The following is a 27,354-nucleotide window of genomic DNA, read 5'->3' as shown; positions in this document are numbered from 1 at the left end:
TAAAATTTGTCAGCAGCCTCCACTGAGAGCTTATTTAAAATATACCTTATTGTCAATGTTACTATATAGTAAAAAGACTCGTTAAAAAGTCATTTGCATAAACATCAAGCCTCTGTGCAGATGACTGCTCCGGGTTTCTGGAGCCAAATATACGTTAAGAGAGGTTCTTTTAGGGAGTTTCGCTCTGTTCAAATCTGAAATGTCGAAACTTAAAACTCCCCTGTACCGAACGCCTGGATACCGAGAAGCCACACAAATATATCCCTCTGTGACAATGACACCGCTTTCTGACGCTATATACATTAGAAAATATAAGCAGGGTAGATGGGTTAATAATAATAAAAAAAACATAAGTCAGCTACATGCATATTCTTTGAAAAATGATAGAAGAAAAAAAAAAAGAAAAAGAAAGGAGACTTTAAAACTAAGGGAACCAAAAGGATTTCATCATGTTCCCCTCTGTTGACTTCTAGATCATGTGTCTTTCATCAACACGGCTCAGAATACATTAGAAAGGTGTCCTTGTAGGGTACCAGTCCCAGTATACGATTTCTTGGTATGAGAAGTACTGATGCGACTCTATCGGACTAAAGAGCGGGACAACGGTGGATGGCTGTTCTTCCCGTCTCTAGACGTTAAATGCTTTCATCTGGGAATTAACTATGTGTTGGTTCAAGAAATCAATCTGATGAAGTTGTCACCAGATTTGGCATGAAATGTTCATTGTGTCAATCGAGGACAAATACTGTTTAAAAAAAAAAAAAAAAAAAAAGCCCAGCAGACGCGGGCCGACTAATAGATCGATTTGAACAGATGTGACAAAAGAAAGATGGTCTCACATGGCACTTTTCATCACATAGTGCCCTATGTGGAAAGAATGAACAAAAAATTAAAACAACCCTAAATATATTAAGTACTTTTGTCCTGATTGAAGTACCCATCATGGTCAGTGCACTTTGCTTGGATTGGCTGGTAAATAATGTTTGTCAGAGGATGAAATCATTCGGGACATAAACAGTAAATGGAAACCCTCATAATTACACTTTCTTCCTTTAAGCACCGAGGCCCCAGCAAACTAAAACGGGAAGAGAATGGCGCGTGTCACCCCCACTGTATGTTATTATTGCCCACTAGTTTAGAAACGGTAGATTTCTTTTTGCACCATAAAAACCTTGCCATTTCCTTTCATAACTATGAACATATTTCCATAAAAAAAATTCATATACACTAGTACAGGACGTGTAAATAAAACCTCTTCCAGCTATGTGCATCTTCTTGCATCTTACAGTGTAATAGCTGGTATCATTTTGGTAGGTTTAAGGGCTTAAGTACAATTGTAGAGTTATGGGTAACTGACAGATTTGTTATGTAGGAAGATCACAATGTGAAACCACTGTGATACTATCTACAGCTGACAGCGAGACAACGAAGGGTAGCATGTTCCATCAGTGGGGTCTCACCCACGCCAACCTGGGCCTGTTTTGCTCTCAGGCGAAGTACATGGTGCGTAGAGTGTCTTGGTGGATTTGAACAGCCTTGGCCAAGGCTTGTTGGTCACGCCCGTTACTCTGGCCTGATGTATGACTGCCCTCAGCACTGAAAAGAAGTAATTGAAAACAGGCGCAGAGTTGTAATGAATAGAAGGCTCGGTTAATTGTGATCTTAGGTGGACAGACCTGTTGAGCAGAGACAAATGGCCGTCTTTACCTGTCGTGCTCTTTGTCCACCAAGTGATAGCGAGCCCGGAAAGCCACTAAATGGGCGTAGTAGGCAGGAGCTGGGATGGAAACAGACCGAGTGCAGCGCACATAGGTATGACAGAGCTGGTAGGTGAGGACCTGCAGTTCATCTGATGAGAAGTGGTTGTCATCCCAGAGCACATGGTAGTGAGACGGCCTGCTGGTTCCCTGCAAAGAAGACGACAGGTGTGGCATGTGAGACAATTTGCTGCCTATGTCATATACACAGTGTAGATGCATGGGAAGCCTTTAGCTGATAGTTCAACTACAGCTGATCATTCTGCTCTTACCTGAATGCCAGCATGACTGCAAAGGTAGAAGTCGAACTCTGAGGGGTGAGTGATTTTGGTGTCCACTGTGGTCCCTGCAGGAATGTTGCCACTCTTCCCAACCTGTAAAAAAAAAATCCACATCAAAACGATAAGCTGCAATTAGCTGAGACCATTAAAGCAGAAAAGGCTAAATACTTTGAGTATGAACAAAATTACATCACTTCTACTGAAAAGACAAACAGTTCCCAAAGATGGGAATGATCAAGTAGAGGGGAAAGCTGGGGCCACCTGATTACTTCCCAAACTTACATCTGTACATGACTACAGCTTTGATGAACATAAAACATCTCTTTCTCATTAAAACCACATGATTTGGGTCTTTAATCAAACTACTTAAAACCTGACAAAACTCCTCTCATTACGACGACATCACACTGACCCTCTCGTTTCTGTCCATGCAGAACAATCTTGTGTGGTGTCTCTTCTGTACAACCACAAAGGTAATACCAGGTTGGTAATCCTTCTCTAATTTGATGCAGGCCTCGCGGATGGCCAGCAGCTCGTGCTGAAGAACCTGCATGGAAAAAAGTCACAAGAGCTTAAAGATTAACAGGTGAAACAACACAAAGCTGGAAACTCTTGCAGATGCAAACGTCAGTTCTCTTCTCATAAAATTAGCTTAGTCTGTATCTGCCCTGATTTGCATATCACCTGGCTGAATTGGCCCTCGGAGATGCCATCTCGGTAGTAGATGATTCTGGTGGGCTTGAAGCGGGTGGATTTGTAGAACTGGATAAGCAGCTCCCTCACCATGTTAGCCAGGTCCTGGATGATGTCCTGACGGTGCTGCTGAACCCGCACTGTGGCACAGTATCGACTGGGATGGGCATCCATGCTACCAACCACCTAAAGTGGAATTGCAGAACACATCAAATATATACAGGTAGAGCCCAGAAAAGCAATGGGAGAAATTAAACAGTTTAAATCGCTTTTAGGCTCCTGTACTCAAATAGAATGAGTAGGAAGGGGAACTAAAGTTGTAGCAAAGCTGAAGAAGCTTACGCCACTAAAAAAAGTCTTTAAGGCAAGTGAAAATGGTTGAACAGCTCTCCACCGTAAACAAAACAACAGTGAATCCACTTTTGGAGTAGGGCTGCACGATAATGACCAAAATCATAATCACGATTATTCCTCATGTCTGGAAAAACATGTATTCTTATTGCACCATTTATGAACAAACAATGTGCCAACCATTTTTAGTGAAAATTAAACTTTAAATTAGAATAAATTATAAATAATGCAAAATGAAAACAAAAACCCAATCGCGTCTGTTATTTCTGCGTGTCTTTGGGAGGTAGATGGATGTCTGGGTTGGCGCTGAACACGGACGGGGATTTTGTGAATTAACATTAGCTTTGGCCTTCATGCATTCCTCTAATTTAGGTTTGTGATGTTTTTTTCAGATGGTAGAACAAATTAGTGGTGTTACTCTGCGGGTCAGACACTACTTTGTTACGCTCTTTGCAAATAACTTGTTCTTGTTTAACGGCACTTGCCCTGAATCCGAAACAAGTCCAGACAATGAATGTCTCCCTGTTTCGAGGCACAAGCTCCTCGCGATCCCCAGATGCTTCTGTATTCTTCTCGGCTTCAGACCCGACTTGCTCTCATCAGCCTTACTCATAGACTGTAACTAGCTGCTGCTGCAGGCTGCCTTACACTGTGCGCTTGTTATTTAGGCAGCTTGATCAGGTTAATTTAATTGTGGCCACCAAAATCGTGATCACGATCAAAATACGATCAATAATCATTCATTTTAATGATTGATAATTATTGATTTGATTGATAATTATTTAATGATAATTAACACTTTGATCCTTGTGTTGTGGTGCGATGCTACTTACAGCAGCAATGGAAGGTTTCTTTCCATCTCCTGCAGGTGGATGAGTCACATCTGAACCAAGGAAGATCACCGGTTGCTGGAACACCATGGGCCTGGACAGGAATGCACAAAGCAGATGTGCAGAAAACTCAACACACAAAGACATTTCTTTTCGGACTTAAAAACCACAAATACAGATTTCAAATGTGTTAACCATATCTTAAACATGCACGTCTTGAATGTAATTGTCACGATAGTGAGCTTTTCAGTATTTTCCACCAACCTGCCCTGCGGGAGGAGGATGTTGTTGACCCCACCTAGCTTGACATTTATCTTCAGACAGAGGTTGGAGAGAGTCTGAGGAGTTGTCTTCTGTACATTCTTCACCTGCACACACTGTGTGGCCATACCAAGTACTGTGTCCCCAACACGTTTCACCTCAGCTATAAAACACAGAGCAAGCAGAGATCAGTTCATTGAACTTAATCAGATGTCAAACTGATACTTGCTCTGGTGTATCCCATTACTCCGCTCAGATTCACTAACTATTTACAGCCATTTTAGGAGATTTATCATCTTATATCCAATACGCTGCCACTGACAAACTGTTGTAAATACATTTTCTATACTGGAGGAAATCCTATTATTTTGTTAGGTGTGAGGATATAATTGGGAATAAAATCAAATAGCAGATGTGGATAACAACAGTGAGAACACAGTTCTATTATTTTCTATTCCTATTTAATCCATAGTAATTAAAAGCATAAATGTGGAGGTCTAAAGTCTTGGTAAAGATAATGAAAGAACAAAGCTGATGCCAGGTTAGATTAACTGTGCTCCCGGTGCAGTGTGACTGGTTGTTTTGCCATGTATTGCTGATATTTACTCTAAGGTTAGTAGGTTTTGAAGAAGAACAACAGGGATAACTGAGACATCACTGTAAAAATGGCTTTAGTGAAGTGACCGCACATAACTTCTTAAACTGACAGCACATTCAAGGTGGGAATAGTACAACAAAGCCAACAACTTGAAAACAGGAACTGATTAGAAATGTGAGCTGATTTTTCCCCACAGAAGAAACTGGACTTATCTCCAAAAATCACACGACAGCTTGTGATAAAAGTAATCCTAAACTCCAGAAAAACATTCATCAAAATGATGAAATGATGATAAGACTGAATTCTGAGAACTGAATTCTGAATTCAGACTGAATTATTGTAAGTGCAAATCTACTTGGCAATAAACTTAATTCTGATTCCTAACTTAACAACACAAGATCAGAATGTGTGTGTTGATCCCTCACCATAAACTGGCGTCTTCCCAGGGAGGATGACCACCACCAGCTGGAGGCCCTGGTAGGTGTACTTGAGGTGCCTGAACATTGGCTCAACACTGTCTGCCCCCTGTGCGTATTTACAGAAGCAAGGTTGACCTTGGATAGGCATTCCTGCATCACGTGAGATCTTCCTCAATTGATCTGTGAAAGCTCTGACAAATGAAAAATGTGGTTATTTAAAAAGGTTAAGCAGTTTAGGTTGTAAAACAACTGAAAAATAAGCTCTGAAAAAAATGCATTGATCTAATGCACGACAATCAGAGCAAAATCAAAAGCAGGTGGGAAAATTCGTACTTGAAGCAAACACCCAATTGTACAATATTGTGACTTCTCTCCAGTTTTTAAACTCTTCAATGATTGTTACAATTTGTTTGGACCACAAGGAAATTCCGCTTAGTGCAGCAGAACTTGGATAAACGAAGACAGCCGGTCTTACATGTAATACACTTGGCATGTAACATGAGAAAGCTCATAACATACAGACTCTCAACCATCCAGTTACAGACTTGAATGAACTAGACAAAGCCTTGCTTATGCACTCTGAATAAATGAACAGCTGTATATAGTACACACGGCCTGTTACATCCCGACAGCACAGTGAAAGACTTCCCTAAATGGGATAACCCAGAAGCACAAAATAACAGCTGCTGCCCTGCTCAGATGCACTTGTGTGCAAATCTGAAATGACACATTGAAAGTCTAATCATCTATATACGAACAACTCCACATGTGCCAGAACTTGCATTGACACCTCTTTGTCTGCTCCGTTAAGCCAGAGGAGGCAGCCTTAATCAACTACATGTTAATCAAATGGCTATGACATGAAAATCGGTCCATATTGCCCAGCTTCTATTCAGTGACAACTCTGCCCACAAGACACTTTATAGGAATCTCACTTACTTGAGCAGGAGTTCAGTGCACTGTCTCTGTGGGGCAAAACAAGCTATGGCCCACACTTTGATCTCAATGCCGGTGTGGAACTGCTTGTTCCTCATGTCCCAAACTCCCTGGATTGGTGTGGCTATTGCTTTGTTCTGCAAGTCATATGAGCATCAAGCATATTAGTTCTTGTCATCACACAGAAATAGCAGCACAGTGCATGTTCAGACACTCGTTTACACACTTGAGCTACTTCTCGACATACCCTGCCGCCGTAAAGGATTGAAGGTGCTTGGAGGACGCGGCCATTTACTTCTGTCATTTCGTCCCTTACCATCACTCCGAACTCACGAACATAAGGGTCAGTGTTGAAGTTGGCACTTCTCATCTGGATGGGGGGAAAAAAGAAAAAGAACCAGCAATTGATTAAGATGTTGTCTTTTCTTTTGCCTATGTGTCCAAAAATCCTGATTGGACCTGCTAGCTGTTTAATAATCATCGGCATGGTCTCATAAAGGCCTAAGGACTAAAATTACGGACTAATTCTGGCCTGTAGCTCTTGACAAAAATCAAAACATTGCGTTTTCTGTCTCGTGTTACAGTTCTGTCATTGTACAAAACTTGTCGATATCAATGTTTTGAAAGCTGGGACAGGTTGTGATTTTGGTGCTTTCAAAGCACACTGCCACTTACCAGTTTACTAATCTCATCCTGACGGTCTGGTGCTGATCGGGCGGTGGCACGGATCATAGTGGAGGTCTGATTGTCAGTCAGCTTTTTTATGCAGCGCTGTCCTGCCACTATGTTACACACCTGGAGAGGTAATGTAAAAATTAAGCAGGTTTTGAAGATAATCCATAGTAACTGAGGACATTTCTCATAAATAAACCCTGTAAGTGCAAAATGTAGGCGATGCTTACCTCTAGAGGGAGGTAGGTGTGCTTTTGCTCCTGTCCCACCTGTAAACATGGGAGGTGGGGGTATCGCAGGATGAGCTTGTACTTGTCCTTGAAGTACTGTGCTACTGTGCATTCAATAGTTTGGCCATTCTCCTGCTGCAAGGGGAACCTAGTGGGATAAAGAAAAGAAACAGTGTGTCAGTGGCACAGCTACCACCACAGTTCCAAAAGTCATTTGGACCAAAATGTCATGCTTTTGAAGAATCAATAATAATGATCTCAACCTCCCCGGTACACACTGTGCCTCACGTTTAATGTAATATGTTTCTCGATGCTCATCTTAAACTGCATGTTCACAGACTGAGCAGCCGGCATTTAAATGATGAGATTAAAGAGAAAGTAAAGAGGGATTCTAACGTTTGGTGGCTGGCTGGTCTTCTGGTCACATTGCAAACTCTGTACTTCCGTTTCATCTGCCCACAGTGAGTAATCTCCACCTTCAGGCCTAAATGGAGGAATCACAAAAAGAATAATAGTGGTCAAAAATAATGGTAACAAATTTTTTCTTTTTTTAAAGTAAAACAGAAATGTGTGAAACTGGAAATGTTAGATCTAAATTGTTGAACTATAAATACATTTATTTCATAATTACATTAGAGGAATCTTAACTATTTTCTTGAAATTGATTAATTATTAGGTCATAATCACAATCCTTCAAAAATCACAGAGAGAAAAAATAGTTTTATCTACCCCCTGACAAATGAGACATGTCCTAAGCTTTGCTTACCTTTGATTTCTTTAGTAAATTTCACTCGCTGAGAGTCTGTTAAAGGCTTCTGTTGTTCTTCAATGCTTTTGAAATCCAAAACCTCACACATGAACTCTATTACAGGCTGAGCTTTGTAGAAAGCAGTGGCCGAAACTGCAAACAAAACAGTCACAAAGTGGTAAGATATATAGAAACAACCTTATTCTATACCATTCCAAAGCAACACATAGATTATACCATCGATGTTCAGCATCATTTTCCAAAGTGAAGGCCTGACGGACTGGTGGAAACCAAACCACACCTCTCTGCCACCACCGAGCGGGTTTGAGCCCCCCTCTGAAGGAGTAAAGAAAGAGCGTCCAACTGGGGTATACCTGTAACAGATAACGCTCAGTGGTGAAATAGGATTAACATGCTTTAAGAGACGGAAGCTACAACAAGCAACCAATCAATAAATGTAGACTCTGTTTATTCAAATACAACTCATTTAACAAGACCAGACTTCATATTGTAGGTTTGCTCCTGACTGTACGTTGATGGCAATTCAAACAACAACAACAACCAAAGACATACCTCATAGAAGGCAAATGCCTCATGACCACATCCAATGCTTGGATAGTCTCAAAGGGAACACTGGGTAGCCGCCCTGCTAGCGCCTCGTGCAGAGATTGCAGGCTAACGCAGGACACCCATTTGATGGATACTTTGAAGCTGCGGTCTTTGCCTTCACCTGGAATTGTAACCTCAAGCTCCACCTGTGTGGTAGATGGGCACGAAAAAGAAAATAGCAGATGTAATGCTCTGTCATTTTAAAAGAAATTTTCAACAGGTGGAGGTTTTAAATCATGCAGGTCACACACTGTAAAAGACATACCTTGTCTCTACCTATAGGCAAAGGCATGGCAGTGTAGAGGTTCTTTCTTCCATCATACACTGGCTTTCGATCACCAAAGATCTGAGTTTTAAAGTGCTGGACCATATGCTCCACAATTTCACTGTGAACAAAATTAAATTAATCACCACAATCTCTAGGATATTTCAATCACTTACATGCTGACAAAACATACACCTGGGGACATACCGATTGACCCTCCTGGGGCATTTCTCAGGCTTGATGTCGATGTCATAATGATAGACCTCCAATTTGGGGATTTCCATCTCAAAGAAGTTGGCCTGGAGCTTGATTGTCCTGCCCATGGTGCCAAAGTCGGGTCGTGATGGTGGCTTGAACACATATTCTGGCACGGGGGGAGATGGGGGGTCTGAAGGACATGGGTCGAATAAAAGGGAGGCAACAAAATTCACAGTTAGATTGGCAAGGAAAAGAAATCAAACAAGGCCTAAACTAGATCAAATTATATGTTTAGATGCAGAACTCAACTGTTTTCAGTTGAAAATAATCAGACCTCCTACAACAGACCAAATCTTGAACCTGAACAACCACTGATGGGCACTGAAGCTTTTAGGTAGCATTATTCTGAAGCAGCTGTTGGACATATTCCTCTTTACAATTAAAACGTATCAAGGTTTTTTTTGTTGTTTTTTTTATGTTTTGGAGTTCCAGTTGACTGACTCATTTGATCAGTTGAATATATGTTGCGAATTATACAGTTTACTCTGTATCAAAAGTATGCTTGTGAGTTGGTTACCTTCAGCAATGCAAAAAAAAACAACTCAAAGATTGAAAGCTACCAATAAGTAGTGTAAGAGTTTTTGTGCCTTCTCAGCTACAAATCAGAACCTTCCACTTCCCGAACCCTGAAAGATGGTGTCATGAGTCTATTCTTTAGATGATGTACTACTTTTTTCTTTTAATCATAGCAGACTTGCTACTCCGAGCAGTGCCAGATCTATAACTTCACACATTCGTTCTGTCTGAGCACACTTTCTAATTCCTTCATATGCTTATCTTTGTGCCCCAGCTCTGCTCATTCAAACAGACGAACACCCATAAAGGCCCCTGCACACCAAGCCAGTGGTTGGTTGTTGGGAATGTCAGGGACACCGGTGAACGTCTGCTGCCCTTGTTTGGGTATTTTTGAAGTGTCCCACACTTCTGGCACAGTCAGTGTTTCAATCAGCCGAATCAACAGTCAAAGTTAAACTAGCACTGAGGTCTGTCAGTGAAACAGATCAGTCTCTATGGCAGCACAGCATCGTAAATGAGCTTTAAAAACAACATTTTGCTCATTTTCTATACATGAACTGTGCACTTAGAGCACAAAATGAGGATCACACAGTAAAAGCAATACAGCCAGACAATATCCTTTTCAGCTACTGCGCACCAAATGCTTGTGACCAGTCTTATGAAAATGCTTGAAGGATGTAATAACCATTATGTTGCCACAACTGGGACCAGTTTGAGGCTCAAAAACCCAATTATGGGAAAAGCTTACCAGAGCTCGCGGACCCAGAGGAACGGGGTGCCTCGACCATCTCGGTGGCTACAGGGGGCAAAGATGACATGTTACAGGTGTAAAAGAAAATTAAAAATCCACAAGAAGAATGGTGAAGATGCACATTCAACACATTTACAATTTTAAAAGTAAACAACTGCAATTGCGTAATGTATGTAATTGTAATTGAATGTAATTCAATTATGAGCGTTCAAGTCATTTCAGCAGGTCTTGCTCTGTTATCATGTCCATGGCATCGTGGTCTACAATCATTGGCTCTTATCAATGCGCACACAGAAGGTGTCGAGCAAGCTGGCAATCTAAAGCAGATGAAGCCACCCATTCTCCTGGAAATAGCCCAATACCACAACACTTTAACTCATAATTCAGCTTTAGAATGGACAAAACGAGGCATTCTATAACAAAGAAAACAAACAATGATTGCAATTAAAAACCCAATATTCTGTCACTGCAGTTTGTTTTGCTCCCTAAACCCCATCACCCCAGACTAAAAAGTCAAACAATGAAAAACCACAGCTTTTTAAAAAAAAATTAAGCTTGTTCATGTTTTATTTTTTTCCTTTCTTAAATATTTCCTTTTGGGGAATGTATGGCAACAACACAGAAAACAGGAGGAGGTTTACTGTTGTGTTACATCACATACTTTTCTTTTTCCCCAAAAAAACACTCAGTAAGCAGTTGGGAACCAAAGAGACCGACTTTTACCGCCTGGACAGAAAAATGTTGCCCTTTGATGCTTGATTTAGGATTTAAGATGTTCTGCTTGAGGCTCCATAGATGAAGACCATTCAGTACTGCCTTCCTGACTTAATAGCAACAGCAGTTTGCTAATTCAAATTGAAAGCGAAATTGAGCTACTTCATGTCAGTGGTGAAACTAAAGATTTTGCACACACTGACGCTGCTAACCTGCTATTTATCAACTTTAGCTGTGCGATATTCCACGAGGTGAATATCTTTTGTTCCCCTTAACCCAGCATTAAAAAAAAAAAGTGTTGCCGGCATCAAATTCAAAATGATCATGCTTTCCAAAACAGTAAACTCTCTCAGTGTGACACATAAAATATGTTGCCTTTGATCGACTATCAGTTAAATGTAGGGCTGTAATGATCAACAAACATTTCTGATTGTGTTTACATTGTGACCTTTTTTATGGGGTCAATAAGTTGCTCTTATTTACATAGATTCTACTCTGCGATAACAATGTGATATGATAGTATCTGAGAAATGATATCGAAGGCAAAACTATCACAAGTAAAAATTCAAGTTGTGTTTCAAAATCAAGAACTGCTGAGGTTAGGCAGCATTGCCGGCCGAGGCATATCGTGATAACTAAAGGTTAAGTGTTTAAGTGGCAAGGCACTAAAATAATAATTATAAGTTTACAATTAAATGTTTGGTTGAGAAAAGGTATGTCCCTACCATATCCAATTACAGAGGGTGGTTAAACGGACACAAGTTGGGAAAACGAGGTGCCGTTTAAGCTAACTTGGCTAACGGCGGCTTGTTGTTGCTGCATGTTAGCTAAGCTTCCCTCTGTTACGAGAGCCTCCACTTAAGACTGGGACGAAATGTTCTTCGCCTAAAGGATTTGTGAAGGTCCACAAACACCACTTGAATTAAACAGTGTGCTTCAGCCAAGCGAGTTTTAGCGACGACTCGTTGAATTGTAGCAAAGAAACGCAAAACCTGCGATAGTGTTTTAAATACTGCTAGCTACATCACTTAGCTGATGCTAATGTTAGCCGCGGTACTTACCTCCAGTAGAATACATTTTGTCGACTTTTTAAGCGTGTGATGTGGACGTACAGATACTCCACTTTACGAAGGCCAAACTCCACCTAAACTCATACGTATCCGACGATTTTTAATGTGTCCAACAGCACGGGATGAAAGACAGCTCAGTAAATATATATTTAGTTAGCCAAGTGGTAAATATTTGGACTCGCTCATCCTCGGCACGACCCCATCCCCCCACCACACAAAACAGGAGCCGAGAGAAAAGATAGCACAGAAAATACCCGTGCGGTTCAAAATGTATCCCTCCCATCCACTTCCGCCTTTGGCTACTTCCCTTTAGTTAGCCACGAAGAGTTTCACCTAAACGTTCCCCCTCTTTTTAATTTTTATTTTTTTATTTTTTATAAATGCCTCTATACAATAAAAAAAAAAAAACAAGTACACCCCACCAGTGCAGTAAGGAATGTTGTTTTGAAGTAATGTCCGGAACAGCTAGTAATATAATCCACTTATGAGGTAGGAAAAAATACAACATCTTCCAAACATGTTGTTTGTCTAAATCGGTTACCCATTGTCACACATTCATTTTATGAATTTGTCGATAGATATTCTAACTTTAATTTGAAACAAGTACAAATGCTTGAAACACCCATGTTCCCCACTATGTACCAACTTATATTACTGTCGCTGTGATGGCGGGCCGGGGGGAGTTATCTTGCTCGCGGACCTCTGCAATGATGTCAGTAAACTGCGCTCTCTCAGAGTCGATCTAAATTCAAAGTGAATAACTTTCACATAGATCGTTTTCTTGAATAAAAGTAACACATACAGACGTTATATCACGCGCATCGTAGTATTTGAGTGGCTTAAAAGTATATAAACCGAGCTTAAAACAACACAGGAAATGGTTCATGGCCTCGTTGGGGAAGCATTTCCGGGGTACTAAATCGGATAAGCTGCCAATGGGATTTCTTGTTTACACCTATTTCACTTGTCAATATGGCCTAAAACGGTTTAGCGTGGCCAGTAATTGAAGTTGTATTCAGTGTTTTCTTCAATCAGCAGAAAAAACACTGATATTAATAGATAGACCCGTTTTAGGGGAATGGGGTATTAGTTGAAGTACGCATATAAGAGTTGGATCAGACTGGATAATAAGCAGATCATTAGAAATACCACAAGCCATAGATTTAAGCGGACATGTCAACGCTTATAGGGTATTCATTTTTAGTTGTTTTAGATATTTTAGATAATAAACATGGAGGTGTGCATGATGGACATTGAAATTACAATTTTTGCAGATACAATATGAATATTTTACCGGATCGACGCTTTTGTGTCCCAAATGTATTGTGGGGTATGTGATGTAGGTTACAATCTAATGCCAAAATATTTCCAGTCGTGGTAGTTTCTATCAAACTTATTTTTTTGGTTTGTTTATGTGCTTCAGCATTTAACATTCTCTCATTTGCATTTCAGTCGCACCTTATTTGTTTAAATTGAAATACAATCAATCCACCTTAAAGACATGTTACTTTATGATTTTAAGAAAAATATTTTTTTGAACTACAAATCGTTGTGTGCAGCACCTCCCCACAAGTCGGCGCTGTTCACCACTGAATGTATAGTGTTTGACCAAACGTGGTTCGTGAGTGCTCTGCAGCGGTCTTAAACTTATCATAGTGTAAATATAATCTTCAATGATCACAACGTAGCTAAACAAGCACGAATATATTACATCTAGCTGACAATGTAGTGGATACACGATGTGCTTTTACAGTATGTCGAATCGGTCAAAAGGTTTTAATGAAAATAAGAAAGAAAAACCAAGTAAAATCATAAACTGAAGCTGCATAATTCATTTTCAGCGCGAGATAACTAAAACATTTGACTCAATGCTTACAAGTGGGCCAGAATAAATTAACTTAATACCGCCGAGTTTGTTCGAATGTGCTTAAATAAAGAAAAGTGAAGACAAATGGACTCATTCCTGCTGCAGGGGCCTTTTTGGTTATGAGGTTTTGTCATCCTTCTGATAAATTGGCAACACATTAATTGCTCCCATTGATTGATAGTATAAAAACACGACAATGCAGCCACATAGCCCGAGTGATTTCCCCCTCATAAGAAAGCTGGCGGAGTGAATTGGGTGTAGCTGTGTCTGTGCGCGCCTTGGCCAATGGAACCAGATCCTCCCTGCAGTGCGTAAGAGCGCGATTTAGGATTTAACCAAGTCTTTGCTGCGGGGCTGGCTGCAGTCTTCACCAGAGCCCGACGGCCTGTGAGCGTCTCAACACAATGAGAGTGTAGTCTTCACAGCGCTTTGGGATCACACTATCTCGATTTTGCCTTTTTCTATTTTTTATTTTGGTTAATTAAGTCAAACAAACGCACGCCATTCTCATCGCGAAGCATGACTGGAGTTTTCGATCGGAGGATCCCGAGTGTGAAACCTGCCGATTTTCAGAGCTCCTTTCAACTCTCCACCATGCACCACCCGTCTCAGGAATCTCCTACTTTACCCGAATCCTCAGCCACAGATTCAGGCTACTACAGTCCGGCCGGCGGAGTCACTCACGGCTACTGCTCGCCCAGCTCCACCTCGTACGGGAAGCCCCTCAACGCCTATCAGTACCAGTACTCGGGTGTAAACGGATCTGCTGGAAATTACTCAACAAAATCCTACAGTGATTACAGCTCGTATACTACCCCCGCTTACCACCAATATGCTGGGACTTACAGCAGAGTGCAAGCCCAGCCGAGTCCACAAGGTACGGACATGAACGTTGTTTCTTTAGTGTTGTAAAAGTGAATTTAAATCAAGTAATGAAATTTCCAACAAAATGCCGTCAGATTTTGTTATCGCTCTGCTTTTTTTGTCCCCATATAACTTTAAGTACTATGCATTTTGGTCCAAAATCCACTGAATAAAATGTATGATTATCTGAAAGTAGATCACCAAACTAATTAATACAATCTCTTTAAATAGATTTTATTATGTAGCCGTTACTGTTATTTTTTTTCTAATCGCCTACTCGTATGCTTTTATAACCCACAAAAAGAAAAGACATTATTCTTATTTTCTGAGGCAATTCAATTTGGCGGACAGACGCACATCCTCATTCTTGTTTTGGTTATTTGAACAGAAAAAGAGATAAGCGAGCCCGAGGTGAGGATGGTGAATGGAAAGCCGAAGAAAGTGAGGAAACCCCGAACGATTTACTCCAGCTTCCAACTGGCCGCCCTGCAGAGGAGGTTTCAGAACACGCAGTACCTGGCGCTGCCGGAGAGAGCCGAGCTGGCAGCCTCCCTGGGACTCACGCAAACACAGGTGAGGTTTTAAATTGTTTTTAAAAAAGAAGAAAAATGCCAAGAGTGTACCAAAAAAAAAAAATGTCGTGGAAAATCTTTAAATCCCTCATAATTAAAGCGATGAACACCCTGGCCTTTCTTTGTGCGAACGCTTGTTTACGCAGTGTGCGTCTATTGTTTAGTGAGGTGAAATTCGCATTATTAACGGTCCGTTTTTTTCTTCTTTTCTTCCTTTTTTTCCAGGTCAAAATTTGGTTTCAGAACAGGAGATCAAAAATGAAGAAGATCATGAAAAACGGCGAGCTTCCACCGGAGCACAGCCCCAGCTCCAGTGATCCCATGGCCTGCAACTCCCCACAGTCCCCGGCCGTCTGGGACACGCAGGGCCCATCCAGGTCGCACAGCCTACAGCCACAAAACATCAACACGGCGGCCTCTAACTTTTTGGAAAACACGGGATCGTGGTACACGTCCGCCGGCAGCTCCATGGCTTCCCACCTTCAGACGCCTAACTCGATACAACACTCGTTGGCTCTCGGAGCTGGGACGTTATATTAAAACAATAATTGAAAAAAAAAAAGAAAAAAGAAAGAAAAAAAGAAGAGAAAAAACACCCTGTTGTTCATTTAATTCACCCCACCCCTTCTTCTATGGGACTCGTGTTCACATTTCAGAGGAATATGCAATGTATTTGATGACAGTCATAGAGGAAACGTGTAAAATGTGTAAATGTGTGCATGTAATTTATTGCATTTTTGGAAGACTATTAAACGTTTAAATGGACAATGGAACTTTGAAACCTCCCGCCTCCCTTTTGGTGTCTCTGTTCACTTCAAACCTCAGTTATTTACACTGAAAATAACCGCAGAGACAAGATGAAACTGATGCAGACGCGCCCGCAGGTGACACGCACAAGGCTGCAAATCACAGCTGCATTAATGTGAGCCCTTAACAGCTTTCATTCGCGTCTATTTGCTCTGTTATTTGTGTTTTTATGTTTGCTTATCGTTTTCATTCAAGCATGCGTTGGTTATGTAAATTGGCAGCAGATTGAAAAAAAAAAAAGAATAGCTGCCATGGAAATATCTGCTGCTTTGTGAGAAATCTCCCTCATTCGGATCAGGACAGTTTACGCTGAATTTGAAACTAAATTGGACAGGAAAACATTAAGAAATAAAACACCAAATTCTGGCTGAAGAGACGTGTATTGTGAATACATTTCAGAAAACACTATGTGCCACAGTAAACTTTAAGCTACCAACCGCAGCAACTACTTTAATTGAATATGGGTCTTTCTTGACGTGGGTTTCAGTGATTTCTGCAACACATTATGAAAAATCTTGCAGTAAAATCTATTGTAGACAAACACTGTTTGTGAGATCCAGTTTATTAATGCTCCTATTATAGATTGTATCAAATACTTTGAAATTACTCCTGATTTATTTTTATTTTTTGGGCTAATCCTACATCATTATTGTTGTTGTTGTATATGTTGTCTCTGATCTGCACAGAGGATTCTCATCGTCTTATTATTCATGTTCATATTGTGCTTTAATGGAGACTGATTGAGTCCTTCGGTTGGTTCCAGGTCGCCTCTAAAGGAAAATGCCTGCTCCCTGCAGCAGACACTCTGCAGTCTCCCTCGCTTTGTGTCCCCTACAATTAGCCACTTTGAATGGCAGAGAGGAGGCGAGAGGGGCGGCACGGAGATCTGAGACAATCCGCATTCCTGTGGGGGTAGACCGGCTCCAGAGCTCTGCCACTCCCGCCGGCCACAGCCCACCTTCCGGGTAAAATCAAAAAGATAGAAAGAACGTGGGAAAATCCTACACGTTTTCACCGTGTTATTAGCAGGCAGTAATACCAGGGCTCCCACTTAAAGGGAATATAATGAAATAAGGTTAAATGTGCTAAAACAAACACTGTGTGAGGCGCTGTGGAGTTTAGAATGCATGGTTTAAGAATGAAGCCCAATTTATTAGGGTACATGCGCAAAGATTTGGCCTTTATAAGACAGTGTTTACAAACGAACATGTTGCATTACAAATCCCCCTTCTCCACCCCAAGCACTTACACACACCCAACAGTACATGCATCTGACCTGCACACTGACCCATGCATGTTACCATTTCCACCTGACACTGAATCCTCTTCCTGATTGCACCCTGAATACACTTCACACACACACACACACACACACACAGAAAGACAATGCATATCCTAATCTAAAACAAACCCTGCCGTGCCTTTTGTTGTGAGCCTCATTTCTGCTGCAGGGTAAACGGCGGTCATCTCAACGCGAACAGGTGACTCCAGAAATGTACATGGGACGTGCACGCGATCAGGGACGTTTTTGCGCGTGCACGCCATTGTGCACAATCACACTTCAGCTACTGTATGTTTCCAACTATCCCCTCTCTCTCTCTCAAAAACACACACACACACACATTCTCTCTCTCTCTCTCTCTCTCTCTCTCTCTCTCACGCTCTCTCTCACACACACACGCACACACACACTAGTGGTGCTATTATATCGAGAGCCCCCGTTTATTTCCAAGCGAACATTTTCCACTCAGCTAGTTTTCCCCCCGTTTTGCAAATCGAGTCTAAATAATGACAGTTAGCTTTACTGGACAGCTTCAACTGTAACACTCCACAATAATTATTCTCCAGGATTAGGGCCCCCATTATCATAATCTGGACATTGACAATTACCTATAATTTGCAAAGATGCGCTTGGTTCTTGATTGCAGAGGGCTTTTTTTTTTTTCCAAGCTCGCCATCACTAAACAGTGACAGTAATAACAGCTAATTTTGCAGGCAATATATAAGAGCTTACCGGGGTGTGCAAACACTTTCCCACCTGGATTTGCTTATTCAACCACCAGCAGTAAAGCCGTGCAGGCGCTTTTTGGTTAGTCTTGTGTTAGAGAAGCGGACAAAGGTAAGGACGAGTCTTATATTTCCTCTGACCTGATCCGTTCTTAGAGGAGGCAGAGCGCTCTTGGATGTAAATAATAAGCTGTCAGGATAACCAGGTAGCTGAGGACTTAAAGAACGTGGTTTTCATATAAATCGATTTTTTTAAGAAACGGTTATTCTCTTTTTGATGCAGGGGGATTTGGGGGTTGTGGGTGGCTTGTATTGAGGAACACAAGTTATGTTGCAATGTTGTGTGAAATGTCGCTCAGTGCTTAGAGCTTTTAAGTGAGAAGCAGTTCGTCAGATGCTGGTGGTGCACAAGATGTGGCACATCCTTCCCTGCAACCCCACCCCCATCAGCTGCACTTTACCCTCATCTTTCCTATCTATCTATCTATCTATCTATCTATCTATCTATCTATCTATCTATCTATCTATCTATCTATCTATCTATCTATCTATCTATCTATCTATCTATCTATCTATCTATCTATCTATCTATCTATCTATCTATCGGTCGTTTAATTTTGCGCATCAAAGCCTTTATCCGTTTGCAAAACACGATGAAACGCGTCGGTTCTCGGGTCTGAATGTGCCAAAAAAAAAGTGTCTTTATGAGCTCTGTTGATATTTACTCGATTGCTGCTTCAGGCTCCCTGCAGCCCCAGCATGGCCCGGGAGCAAGCAGATAGCCCCCCTGGCCTGATGGGGGCCCCAGGTAAGGCTGAATGTGCAGCCAGTGGGACATCCGCGACTTGACAGCTGCATGAGCGCCTTTCAGCGTTGTAATTTCGGATAATATCCCGAGCGCTCACTCTTCTCGGCAATTTGTATATGAATAACCGAATAATTTCCCCCTTTGTTCCATCTGTGCTACCTCAAATCCAAATAAAGATGCCTTTTAGTATTAAAAGTGGTAGAAAATTACAGGTAATTATCTTTGACGGTAAAAACGCTGTAATCAGCGGGCTACATCAAAAATTACCCTAATTATGCCTGCATTTATGAGAATGGGAGAAAAAAAAAAGCCTCACTTGGATAAAAACCCACAAATTGTCCCAAATATCTCCTTCATATTGAACGCCGCTGCAGCTGGCTGCTTTGTTCAGCATCGATCCCGTGGAGCTTGGCATTTAACCGCCTGCATTAGGACGGAGAGAAAGGAGAAAACATTTTGTCAATACTTCTAATAATTGCGGGTGAAATGACAAGATAAGCTGGACCTGGAGCAAATGTCTTTCGAGGTGAATGTAGACAGCAGCGGTGGAGGGTAAGTTAATTTCCTCTGGCGTTGAATGCGTTTGATAAATCTATACACTTTGGCGTTCTTCATCACCCACTGGGTTTATTTAAAAAATGTTTGATGAAATGAGCTTTTCACTGAGCACTGTATCATTGACTTACGCTCGTGTTGTCTGTTATTGGCTTGTAAGCAACAGGGTGACGGGAAATAGGCCTGTGCTGATGAGATGTTGGCCCAATATGAGGCATGGAAAGGCCTTAAATGAATGCTTTTTTTGTTTTCTTTTGCTATTTTGACGGATGGGAAATCAGGCGACAGCAGGCGTCTGTTTGAGTCACGGTTTACTCAGTCTGACAAAACATAAAAAGTGTATGTACAACTAAAATCGCAGATCATATTTACAGACAGACAATTTGCTTGCATGTTGGAGAAACAAACCCAAAAAATAAAAAATAAAAGCAGTCAGGAGTCCACCATGGCAAAAAAGGTTCTGGGCGCCACAGCGCATGAAGAGTAGAAGCAGTCTTTTTGCCCCAGCGGGGCTAAAAATGTCACTGATAATATTTGGTATATTGACGTTCAGACGTTGACATGAATGAAAGCATAACAAATGCGAGCCCACTGAACAGCCATGTACGCTAGAAATATGGTTAGTCCCGTTGTTTGTGTCATCGCACCGAGGCTTGGCTGTGGTTTATCCTTCAGCAGAGAGAAGAGAGGCAGAGGAGCTCCTTTCTCCTCCTCAGCATCCAGTCTCTGCGCTGACACAAAATGTAGGCTACGTTGGTAGGTGATCCGGAGGCCTCGAGTCAGCTCGCTGAGCCACCGGCCTCGCCAGTCTATCTCTGCATCGAATCTTGATGTGGGGAGGAATACCAGTGAGAGTACCCGGGCATGTAGCTGTTGGCCGGCATGTTTACTCCTTTGGAAGAGGCCGAGACGTCCCATATTGGAGGGATGGTCGGGGAGCGAGGGGATAGGGACATGGAGCCCGGGATGGGGTCGCTCTCGTGCGGGTTGCCACCTTGTTTCAGCAGCTTCTTGAACTTTGACCTCTTATTCTGGAACCAAATCTTTACCTGGTGGAACGAAGGGGTTTTTAATGTTAGAGCTTCAAACAAATACAAAGAAACACGAGCAAAAGAATGCGAGGAATTACAGTCTGCGAGTGATGCCATCAACCTAATTTCCGCTGGGCCGTGTAAAGACGTAGAGCAGAGCTTATTTCTGTACATACCTGTGTTTGTGTCAATCCCAGAGAGGCTGCCAGCTCGGCGCGCTCCGGTAAAGCGAGGTACTGTGTTTGCTGGAAACGGTGATTCAGTGCTTGAAGCTGCAAACTGGAATAAATTGTCCTCGGTTTGCGAATTTTCTTGCCTTTCCCGTTAAAACGAATCTCCCCGTTTTCGATCACTGTCGTCTTCTGCTGCTCTGCAACAAAAACAAACAATGTTATTCATCAAAAGCCACGGCCAGGTCGCGCTCATTCTGCACAGGGTGACACCGACACGTCAAGTCAGACTGCTGAGATATCTGGGAGACTGGGGATAAGTGAGTAAAAATGAAATATCCCGGCTGATAAACGTTGACATCTCTCACTGCCTTTCCGCGCCGTGGCAGCACAGTCCTCATACGCTGTCATATTTAGGATATTGCTGGTAATGACATGTCAATTAAATGCTAATTACAACATTCAAGGCGTGCGGGCTGACTAATTTCCACGAGTAGTTGGTGAGGATTGAACGGTCGAGATGCTCACACCCCGGGCATTAAAACAGGGTTTGTAGAGGGGAGTGCTAAACGGGACGACGAAAAAAAGAAGAAAAAAAAAGAAAAACAGGCAAAGAAGGCTGGATCTGGACTTATCCGGTGCCATTTACGCGTTTTCTTCAGCGCTTCAAAAGATCATTCCCGAATTTGCTGCGGCCGTGCGGTGACATGGGCATGACATCAACCCTGGCAGGAGGAAAAGGTTTGATCCGGGCTAAAAGAAAGTATGCGCTAATGGTACTGTCAGGCGGCGGGGACGCACAGGACGCGGCGTATTTTCCACTTGGCTGGTGAAAAGGGGGTCTCTTACCTGCGCCGTCTAACCTTGTCTGTCCTCCCGTGTTGTTGTGATAAGATGGTAGGTACGGGCTGTGGTGCGGGTGGCTCACGTAAGGGTAGGGTAACGACCTGTTGTAGGTGTTGGTCCCGGGGTACGGGGTGTTGTCGTGCTGGTGGTGAGCGTGTGAGCCGGAGTGGAGACAGTGCAGCGGATAGTGGCCGCCGGCCATCGATGGGGAGCTCTGCTGTGAGTGCGACTGCTGTCCAAACTCCATGAAAGCAGACTTGGACGAGTCCTGAGCCTCCAGACCGTCAGCCATCGTAGTCATGGTCATCATCGAATTTTCTGCCTTGAGAGCACTCACCCCCCTCTCTCTCAAGACCAAATCGGTTTTTCTCTCTCTCGCTGTGCTGTTGTCTCTCTTCCCTCTCCACCGCGAGCAGATATTGTCCTATTAACACCCGCTTTTTCCACAGGCGTCTTTATTTCACCCCCCCTTGTCCTGTGATATTCTCACTCAAAGTGGCGGAAGGTAGGCATAAGTTAAGGTAGAGATTTTAAGGTGGATTCTGTTAAAATTGAGCCTCTGCTTCCAGACTTGATGCAGACACTACAAGTAAAATGGTTTGTCTCCAAAGGGCAGCGCCTCCCGATTGGTCATCCAACCCAACGTCATCAGTGCTCTGCGCTTCACGGAGACTTGAGCTGGAGTTAACCCACCTTACCAGCTCCCACCACAACTACAGGGGGAAACAATATGTGGTGGGAAAGAAGCCTAATTCCTACAGACAAGCTTCGCGCGTAAAATCAGCTCATTTAGAGGTTCCATAGGAGTAGATTTTCTTTCTTATTCTGCCTTTTCTTTTTTTTAAACGCTCCAAATTACTTACGACGCGCAACACTGTGCGTACTTTGATTAAGCCCAAAGTCACCCTTTCCCAAGGAACTAATTATATATGGGAAAGCACCATACAGACACCCCATTTAAGAATACTGTATAGAAAAAAATGTAGTCAATTTTATAATAACTTGCGATGATACTCCCAGCTATGGTATATTATATTTATGTATATATTTGAATGATTTCGATATTTTGTGGCTCTGTGTGCTTCATGATAACCCACGAAACAGGTGGAAAAGCTCCAGGCTTACTTAAAAGTTTTGAATTTAGTTCTTTAAGCAAACAACTACTGATCAAAACACACTTTCTTCTCTTTTTCCTTTTCCCCCCTTTTTTGCTTTGCAGTCTTTGCTTTGATGTCTCCTAATGAGCGGTCCCCTCTTTACACCTCCCCTCTCCTTACCCAAAAAGTAACATATATTATAAATGGGGCTACTGACCATGTGATTAAAGATCCTCAGACAATACAAAATGCAGCGCATGTGACACATCAAATAACAATATGCCTGAGGTACAATAGGTTATTTTGCAGATGGAAGGGTGGATACCCAGATAAACTGACACTGTCTTTTATCCCTCTTGTAATATGAGGCCTGATAGGGTCCTCAGTATATGTAAATTACACACTTTGTATCTGAGTGCTGCGATGTTCGATTCCAAAACAAGACTAAAATCTCACTTCCCCTAATGCGCTAGGTATTCAAGTTCTATTTTCACAACTTTCAGCATATTTTGTTTTTGCTGCATTTAGGAATTTCACCCAAAAAAAGAAAGGGGAAAAAAAAGCGAAGAAAATAATTATGGTTGCAATCAAGTTACTAGGAAAACCTATTTGATTAGCGGCCACACTTTACTCAAATTGCAGCTATAAAATTAAGAACAATTCGCCTGTAATGATTATGGACTGGATTTATTTTGGGAGGGTGGAATAAAAGTGGATATAGCATAAATTATCCCCTAATTATACGCCAGTGTGGCCTCAATTATCCTCTTATCAAAAATGGTTGTCTAAATGCAGCGTTTAGTTTCAATTTTCTCCTTTTCTGAAACAAGAACTTGGTACCTTGCTATTATCGTCAGCTATGGTTGTTATTTACTTTGTGGGATTTAAAAAGTGCACAACCCAGCCGGATAATCATTTTTACAGCAGCGGACCCAGAGAAGAGCACAGGAGCGAGGAAGTGAGCAGAAGACACCCAGACGGATTTGCTTTATTCCTGCAGATCACTTTAGATGATTATTTTTCAAACTGGAGTAGTCTTTGCTGTGAGGAGGGCTGCAGGTAAGAGCTTCCTTTGAATGCCCCTTTGTCTTCTCTGATACCGATGAACGATTTTATTGCCTTTGATAATTCTGCATTTCAAGCCGACGGTGGCCTTGTGGGAGTCTGCACACCTCGGTCACCCCTCAGTGATCTAACATAGTGGCCAATTCCCCTGCCCGTGTTCCACTTGGACACGCAGAAGAGAAACCAGATCCTTTACCTTTTCTAATCGCCTTTGAGTGCTGCCACAAAGACAGACATGCTTTGCAGTGATGTTAGTTGCTTCCCTGCGGGCTTAAGAAACCCCTATGGGGCTTGATCATATGAGACATCCTCATTCCTCGCTTTTTTTTTTTCTTTCTTTTTTTTTTTTTTTTGCTGCATCTTGCGTGCGCCATCGCGGGATTATTATGTTGCGGGATAACAGTGCGGGTAAATGTCAAAGCCCTGGTGTCCCGCGGGCTTGTCGGGAGGCTTTTCTGTGCACACTGAGATTAAGGGAAGTGAAGTGGTGAAAGGACGGATTTGCTTGAATAGAGACAACACCACATACTCGACCTTGTGCTTCTGATATGTCTAAGATGTGGCCTTATGCATGCGTGCTGACAGCCGTGTCTGATTGGAAACTTCATAAGAAATAAGATGCTATCAGTGGACAGAATTCGTTAGCTGTATTTCTGTTATATATATATATATATAAAAAAGCACCCTTTTGCTTGAAAATTTATAAAAATGAGACTCTTGCTCTTGGCACATGCTTCACCCACTGTATCATGCCTCCTGTTGTACACTCCCTAATAATATTGCATTATAATAGTTCATAGCCTCATCCTGGAGAGAAATTATTTTAGATTTCAGATTGTCACTATGCCAATCATGAAATGAACAGCGTTCAGCTGCAAATCTAGAAATCACTTTTCCCCCCAAGTAGATGATTGACCTTCAGCACAATCAATGGCCATGGTGGCTTAACAAAAGTGGTCTTTATTTCCAGCTGTCTTATAAACACTGATGAATGACTCTCTATAATCACTCCAATATCCAACCTGTATCAGACCTGGGATTTCCCTGACATCCATTGTTTGGAATGGGATCCGTGAAAACTTAGAACATTTCGCACAACATTACTCGACGTTATGTTGTGGTTAACGTAGCCGATAGGATGTTGGCTTCTTGGCCGTCGTTATAACGGGAAAAGGCGATTTAAATGCACACTAAATGTGATGGATTTCTGCGTAAAAACAAAACAAAAACAAGATTCTAAAAAAAAAAAGTCTGGACTTGTTCCCGCTGTCTCTTCTTTTCCCTTCCTCCTCTTTTTTTTCTTTTTTTTTTTTTTAAAATGTGTGGCTGTTTTAACACCGGGATTCTTTTTCGTCTATCTGGCCACATGTGTTAATCATACCCGAGCGTTTTAACGCCGCGTTCCAGCGAAGACACAGGTCATAACTGTAACGAGCGGCTGCGTGTTTGCGGTCTCTAGCAGCTTATTGACTGGCTCGCATGGAAAGCCACCTCCTCGGCTTCTCGGGGACCGGTCGGTTGGGGACGCCGAGGCATGTCCCCGCAGAAAGACACACTTAAATAACATGTCTTCCTTCTCCGCAGCGCAAAGCCACTGGCGCTTCACAGACAGCCAGGCGTCGACTGCTCTCCATCTCTGCCGTGTGCAGGGTGGGAAGTAACAGATGCGTACCACACACAGCTGTCAGAACAAAGTGGTTTACTGTAACTAGATTCACACATAAGCCAAAAAAGATAACCGATCAGCCTTTAATGCTCCAGCAAAATTCACCCGTATCCAAATGGCGATGCTTTTTTTTCTTCTCCTTTCTCTTTTTTACTCACCTAAATTGCGCACTGCGCACTAATACAAACCCACTTATGCGGAGCTTTGATGTGTTTTGTAAAAAGCGTGCAACTGCACCAAGAAACATTAGTGTGGTTTGGCCATAAAGGAAACCACGCGCTCCCAGGCCGACGACTGTTTACAATAAGTTTTGCATCATAAATTACACCCGCATTATCTCGCGAGTAAATAGCAAAATTGGCATATGCATGGCCCCAGGTGCAGGCGAGAGGGCCTTCAGATGGACCCAGTGTGGCGTGCTGCAAGAGGAGCTAAATGACCACAAATAGGCAGAGCCCTGCACCACTGAGTCTTCACAGCCTCTCATACGCTAATGGATTTAATTTGGCACGGCTCAAGCTGCACTGGTCCCACTCAGGGCCCGTGTCCTAATTAAGACAGCTTGTTTCTCCTGTCGCCTTGCTTCATTGCATGTTTAGGTCCACCTGAATGATTGCACCACTCGGTTTTCTGCACCAGTCCTGAGGTGTTTGTGTATTTTTTCTAAAAATTATTATTTCTTCTTTTAATCGTTTGTTTCTGAAAAGGCCAAAAAAGAAAAGGAAAAAGGGGAACATGAGGATTTGAGCATGGCGTGGGAATGACAGCGCCACGGAATTTCTGGCTATATCAAGACGGTGACATTGTCAGAAAAATACAGTGGGGTGGAGAGAGCGCTCCGAGCTTTTGTTGTAGGCTAAAATGTGGAGAATAAATCCGTTTTTATTAGTTTAGACTGTTGGTTAAGCTCAGGGAGTGGAGCGCGAACGCTTAAAAGTGATCTGATATAGCGAGTGAACAACAAATACGCTATATACAAAAAGTTTATCTGAATTTCATGTTGGTGGCAAAAAAACTAGCGAGGCCCGGGGGTGCAGCATCGTCGTCGCCCCCACCTTTTCCTCTCTCGACTTAATACGCCACATTATTAGGTCTGACAGCACAGTGGTCGGTCTTGAAGGAGAGGATTTGGTCTGTAGATGACAGACAGGAAGGCCAGCAATCATGGGCTCCTTTTTCTTTTTTCTTTTTTTTTTTATCAGAATGTACTGTTCGATGCCGTTTATCCCTGATGATAGAAAATTGCTCTGTTGCCAGGACGCTGCCGCCGAAATAGAGGGCAGGAGCAACATTTCCATTTTCCAGTTTGAAAGCCATTGAAATGAATTAGTAAAAATGGAAAAAAAAAAAAAAAAAAGAAGAGGAAAATGAGAAAGAATCTCCCGGTAAACAAAAGGGAGCAAACAAAGATACAATTTTCTTTTGCCGAGAATCCACCCTCCTCATTTTTTCCCCCGGTTTTCTCCTCCTTTCCTTTTTCTTTTTCCTTTTTTTTTTTTTTGCATGCAGCAGTGTGAATTTTTTTACTTCAACAGTTGCAAATCACATGGTTGGCTTCTAATGTAGTCCAAGCCCGGGCCTACTTCAAAGACAATCATTTATTTCCCGACCTCCTGGAATAATTAGAGCGCCTTTTCATCTGTCGTGACAGAGAGAGAGAGAGCGAGAGAGAGAGAGAGAGAGAGAGAGAGAGAGGGAGAAAGGAAGAAATTAGGAAAGAATAGTTGACAACGAGGAGCATGAAGCAAACTCCTGAAATGTTTAACCATTAAGCACAAATGAACAGAAACCTGTCACAGCGGGGAGAAGAGCAGGGCATCCCAATTCTGCCTCTATCAGTCTAAATCGTAACCATGTGGTGAGAAAGATTAAGCCTGACGTCAAGCTTTAAAATAGCCCATAAATATATCCCATGAATGAAAAAATTACTCAACTTTTGTTATAAGTAATATTTGCTATTTTCGATCGTTTTTTTCCAGTTCTTATTATTTTTGTTAATTACAATAATCATTATTATTATTATTATTACTGCTGACATTA

At 42.1% G+C, this 27,354-nt stretch overlaps 3 protein-coding genes across 3 annotated transcripts; 1 reads left to right on the top strand and 2 right to left on the bottom strand.

Annotated features, from left to right (window-relative positions):
* Positions 1–757: 757 nt before the first annotated feature.
* On the bottom strand, positions 758–12,187 carry ago2 (argonaute RISC catalytic component 2). Its single transcript, XM_072370704.1, has 20 exons — positions 11,951–12,187; positions 10,173–10,220; positions 8,858–9,038; positions 8,651–8,771; positions 8,350–8,531; positions 8,014–8,150; positions 7,795–7,929; positions 7,425–7,512; positions 7,029–7,176; positions 6,802–6,921; positions 6,374–6,496; positions 6,130–6,263; positions 5,197–5,381; positions 4,177–4,336; positions 3,916–4,006; positions 2,723–2,917; positions 2,451–2,585; positions 2,030–2,131; positions 1,708–1,907; positions 758–1,596 (listed from the first exon to the last, which is right to left on the bottom strand). Exons 1-20 carry the CDS (start codon positions 11,964–11,966, stop codon positions 1,488–1,490), a joined length of 2,610 nt encoding a protein of 869 aa, XP_072226805.1. The 5' UTR covers positions 11,967–12,187; the 3' UTR covers positions 758–1,487.
* A 1,980-nt stretch (positions 12,188–14,167) lies between these two features.
* Positions 14,168–16,043, top strand: dlx5a (distal-less homeobox 5a). The gene is made up of 3 exons (XM_072370879.1): positions 14,168–14,703; positions 15,079–15,263; positions 15,488–16,043. Exons 1-3 carry the CDS (start codon positions 14,346–14,348, stop codon positions 15,800–15,802), a joined length of 858 nt encoding a protein of 285 aa, XP_072226980.1. The 5' UTR covers positions 14,168–14,345; the 3' UTR covers positions 15,803–16,043.
* Positions 16,044–19,733: 3,690 nt separating this feature from the next.
* On the bottom strand, positions 19,734–22,149 carry dlx6a (distal-less homeobox 6a). Its single transcript, XM_072370604.1, has 3 exons — positions 21,490–22,149; positions 20,647–20,840; positions 19,734–20,488 (listed from the first exon to the last, which is right to left on the bottom strand). Exons 1-3 carry the CDS (start codon positions 21,794–21,796, stop codon positions 20,249–20,251), a joined length of 741 nt encoding a protein of 246 aa, XP_072226705.1. The 5' UTR covers positions 21,797–22,149; the 3' UTR covers positions 19,734–20,248.
* Positions 22,150–27,354: the final 5,205 nt, after the last annotated feature.

This window comes from Leuresthes tenuis, unplaced genomic scaffold (genome assembly GCF_036924035.1).
Source record: "Leuresthes tenuis unplaced genomic scaffold, fLeuTen1.0.hap1 SCAF_18, whole genome shotgun sequence".
In the NCBI taxonomy this organism is placed as follows: domain Eukaryota; kingdom Metazoa; phylum Chordata; class Actinopteri; order Atheriniformes; family Atherinopsidae; genus Leuresthes; species Leuresthes tenuis.
Note: the sequence above shows the minus strand (reverse complement) of the source record. Positions and strands in the feature narration are given on the sequence as shown.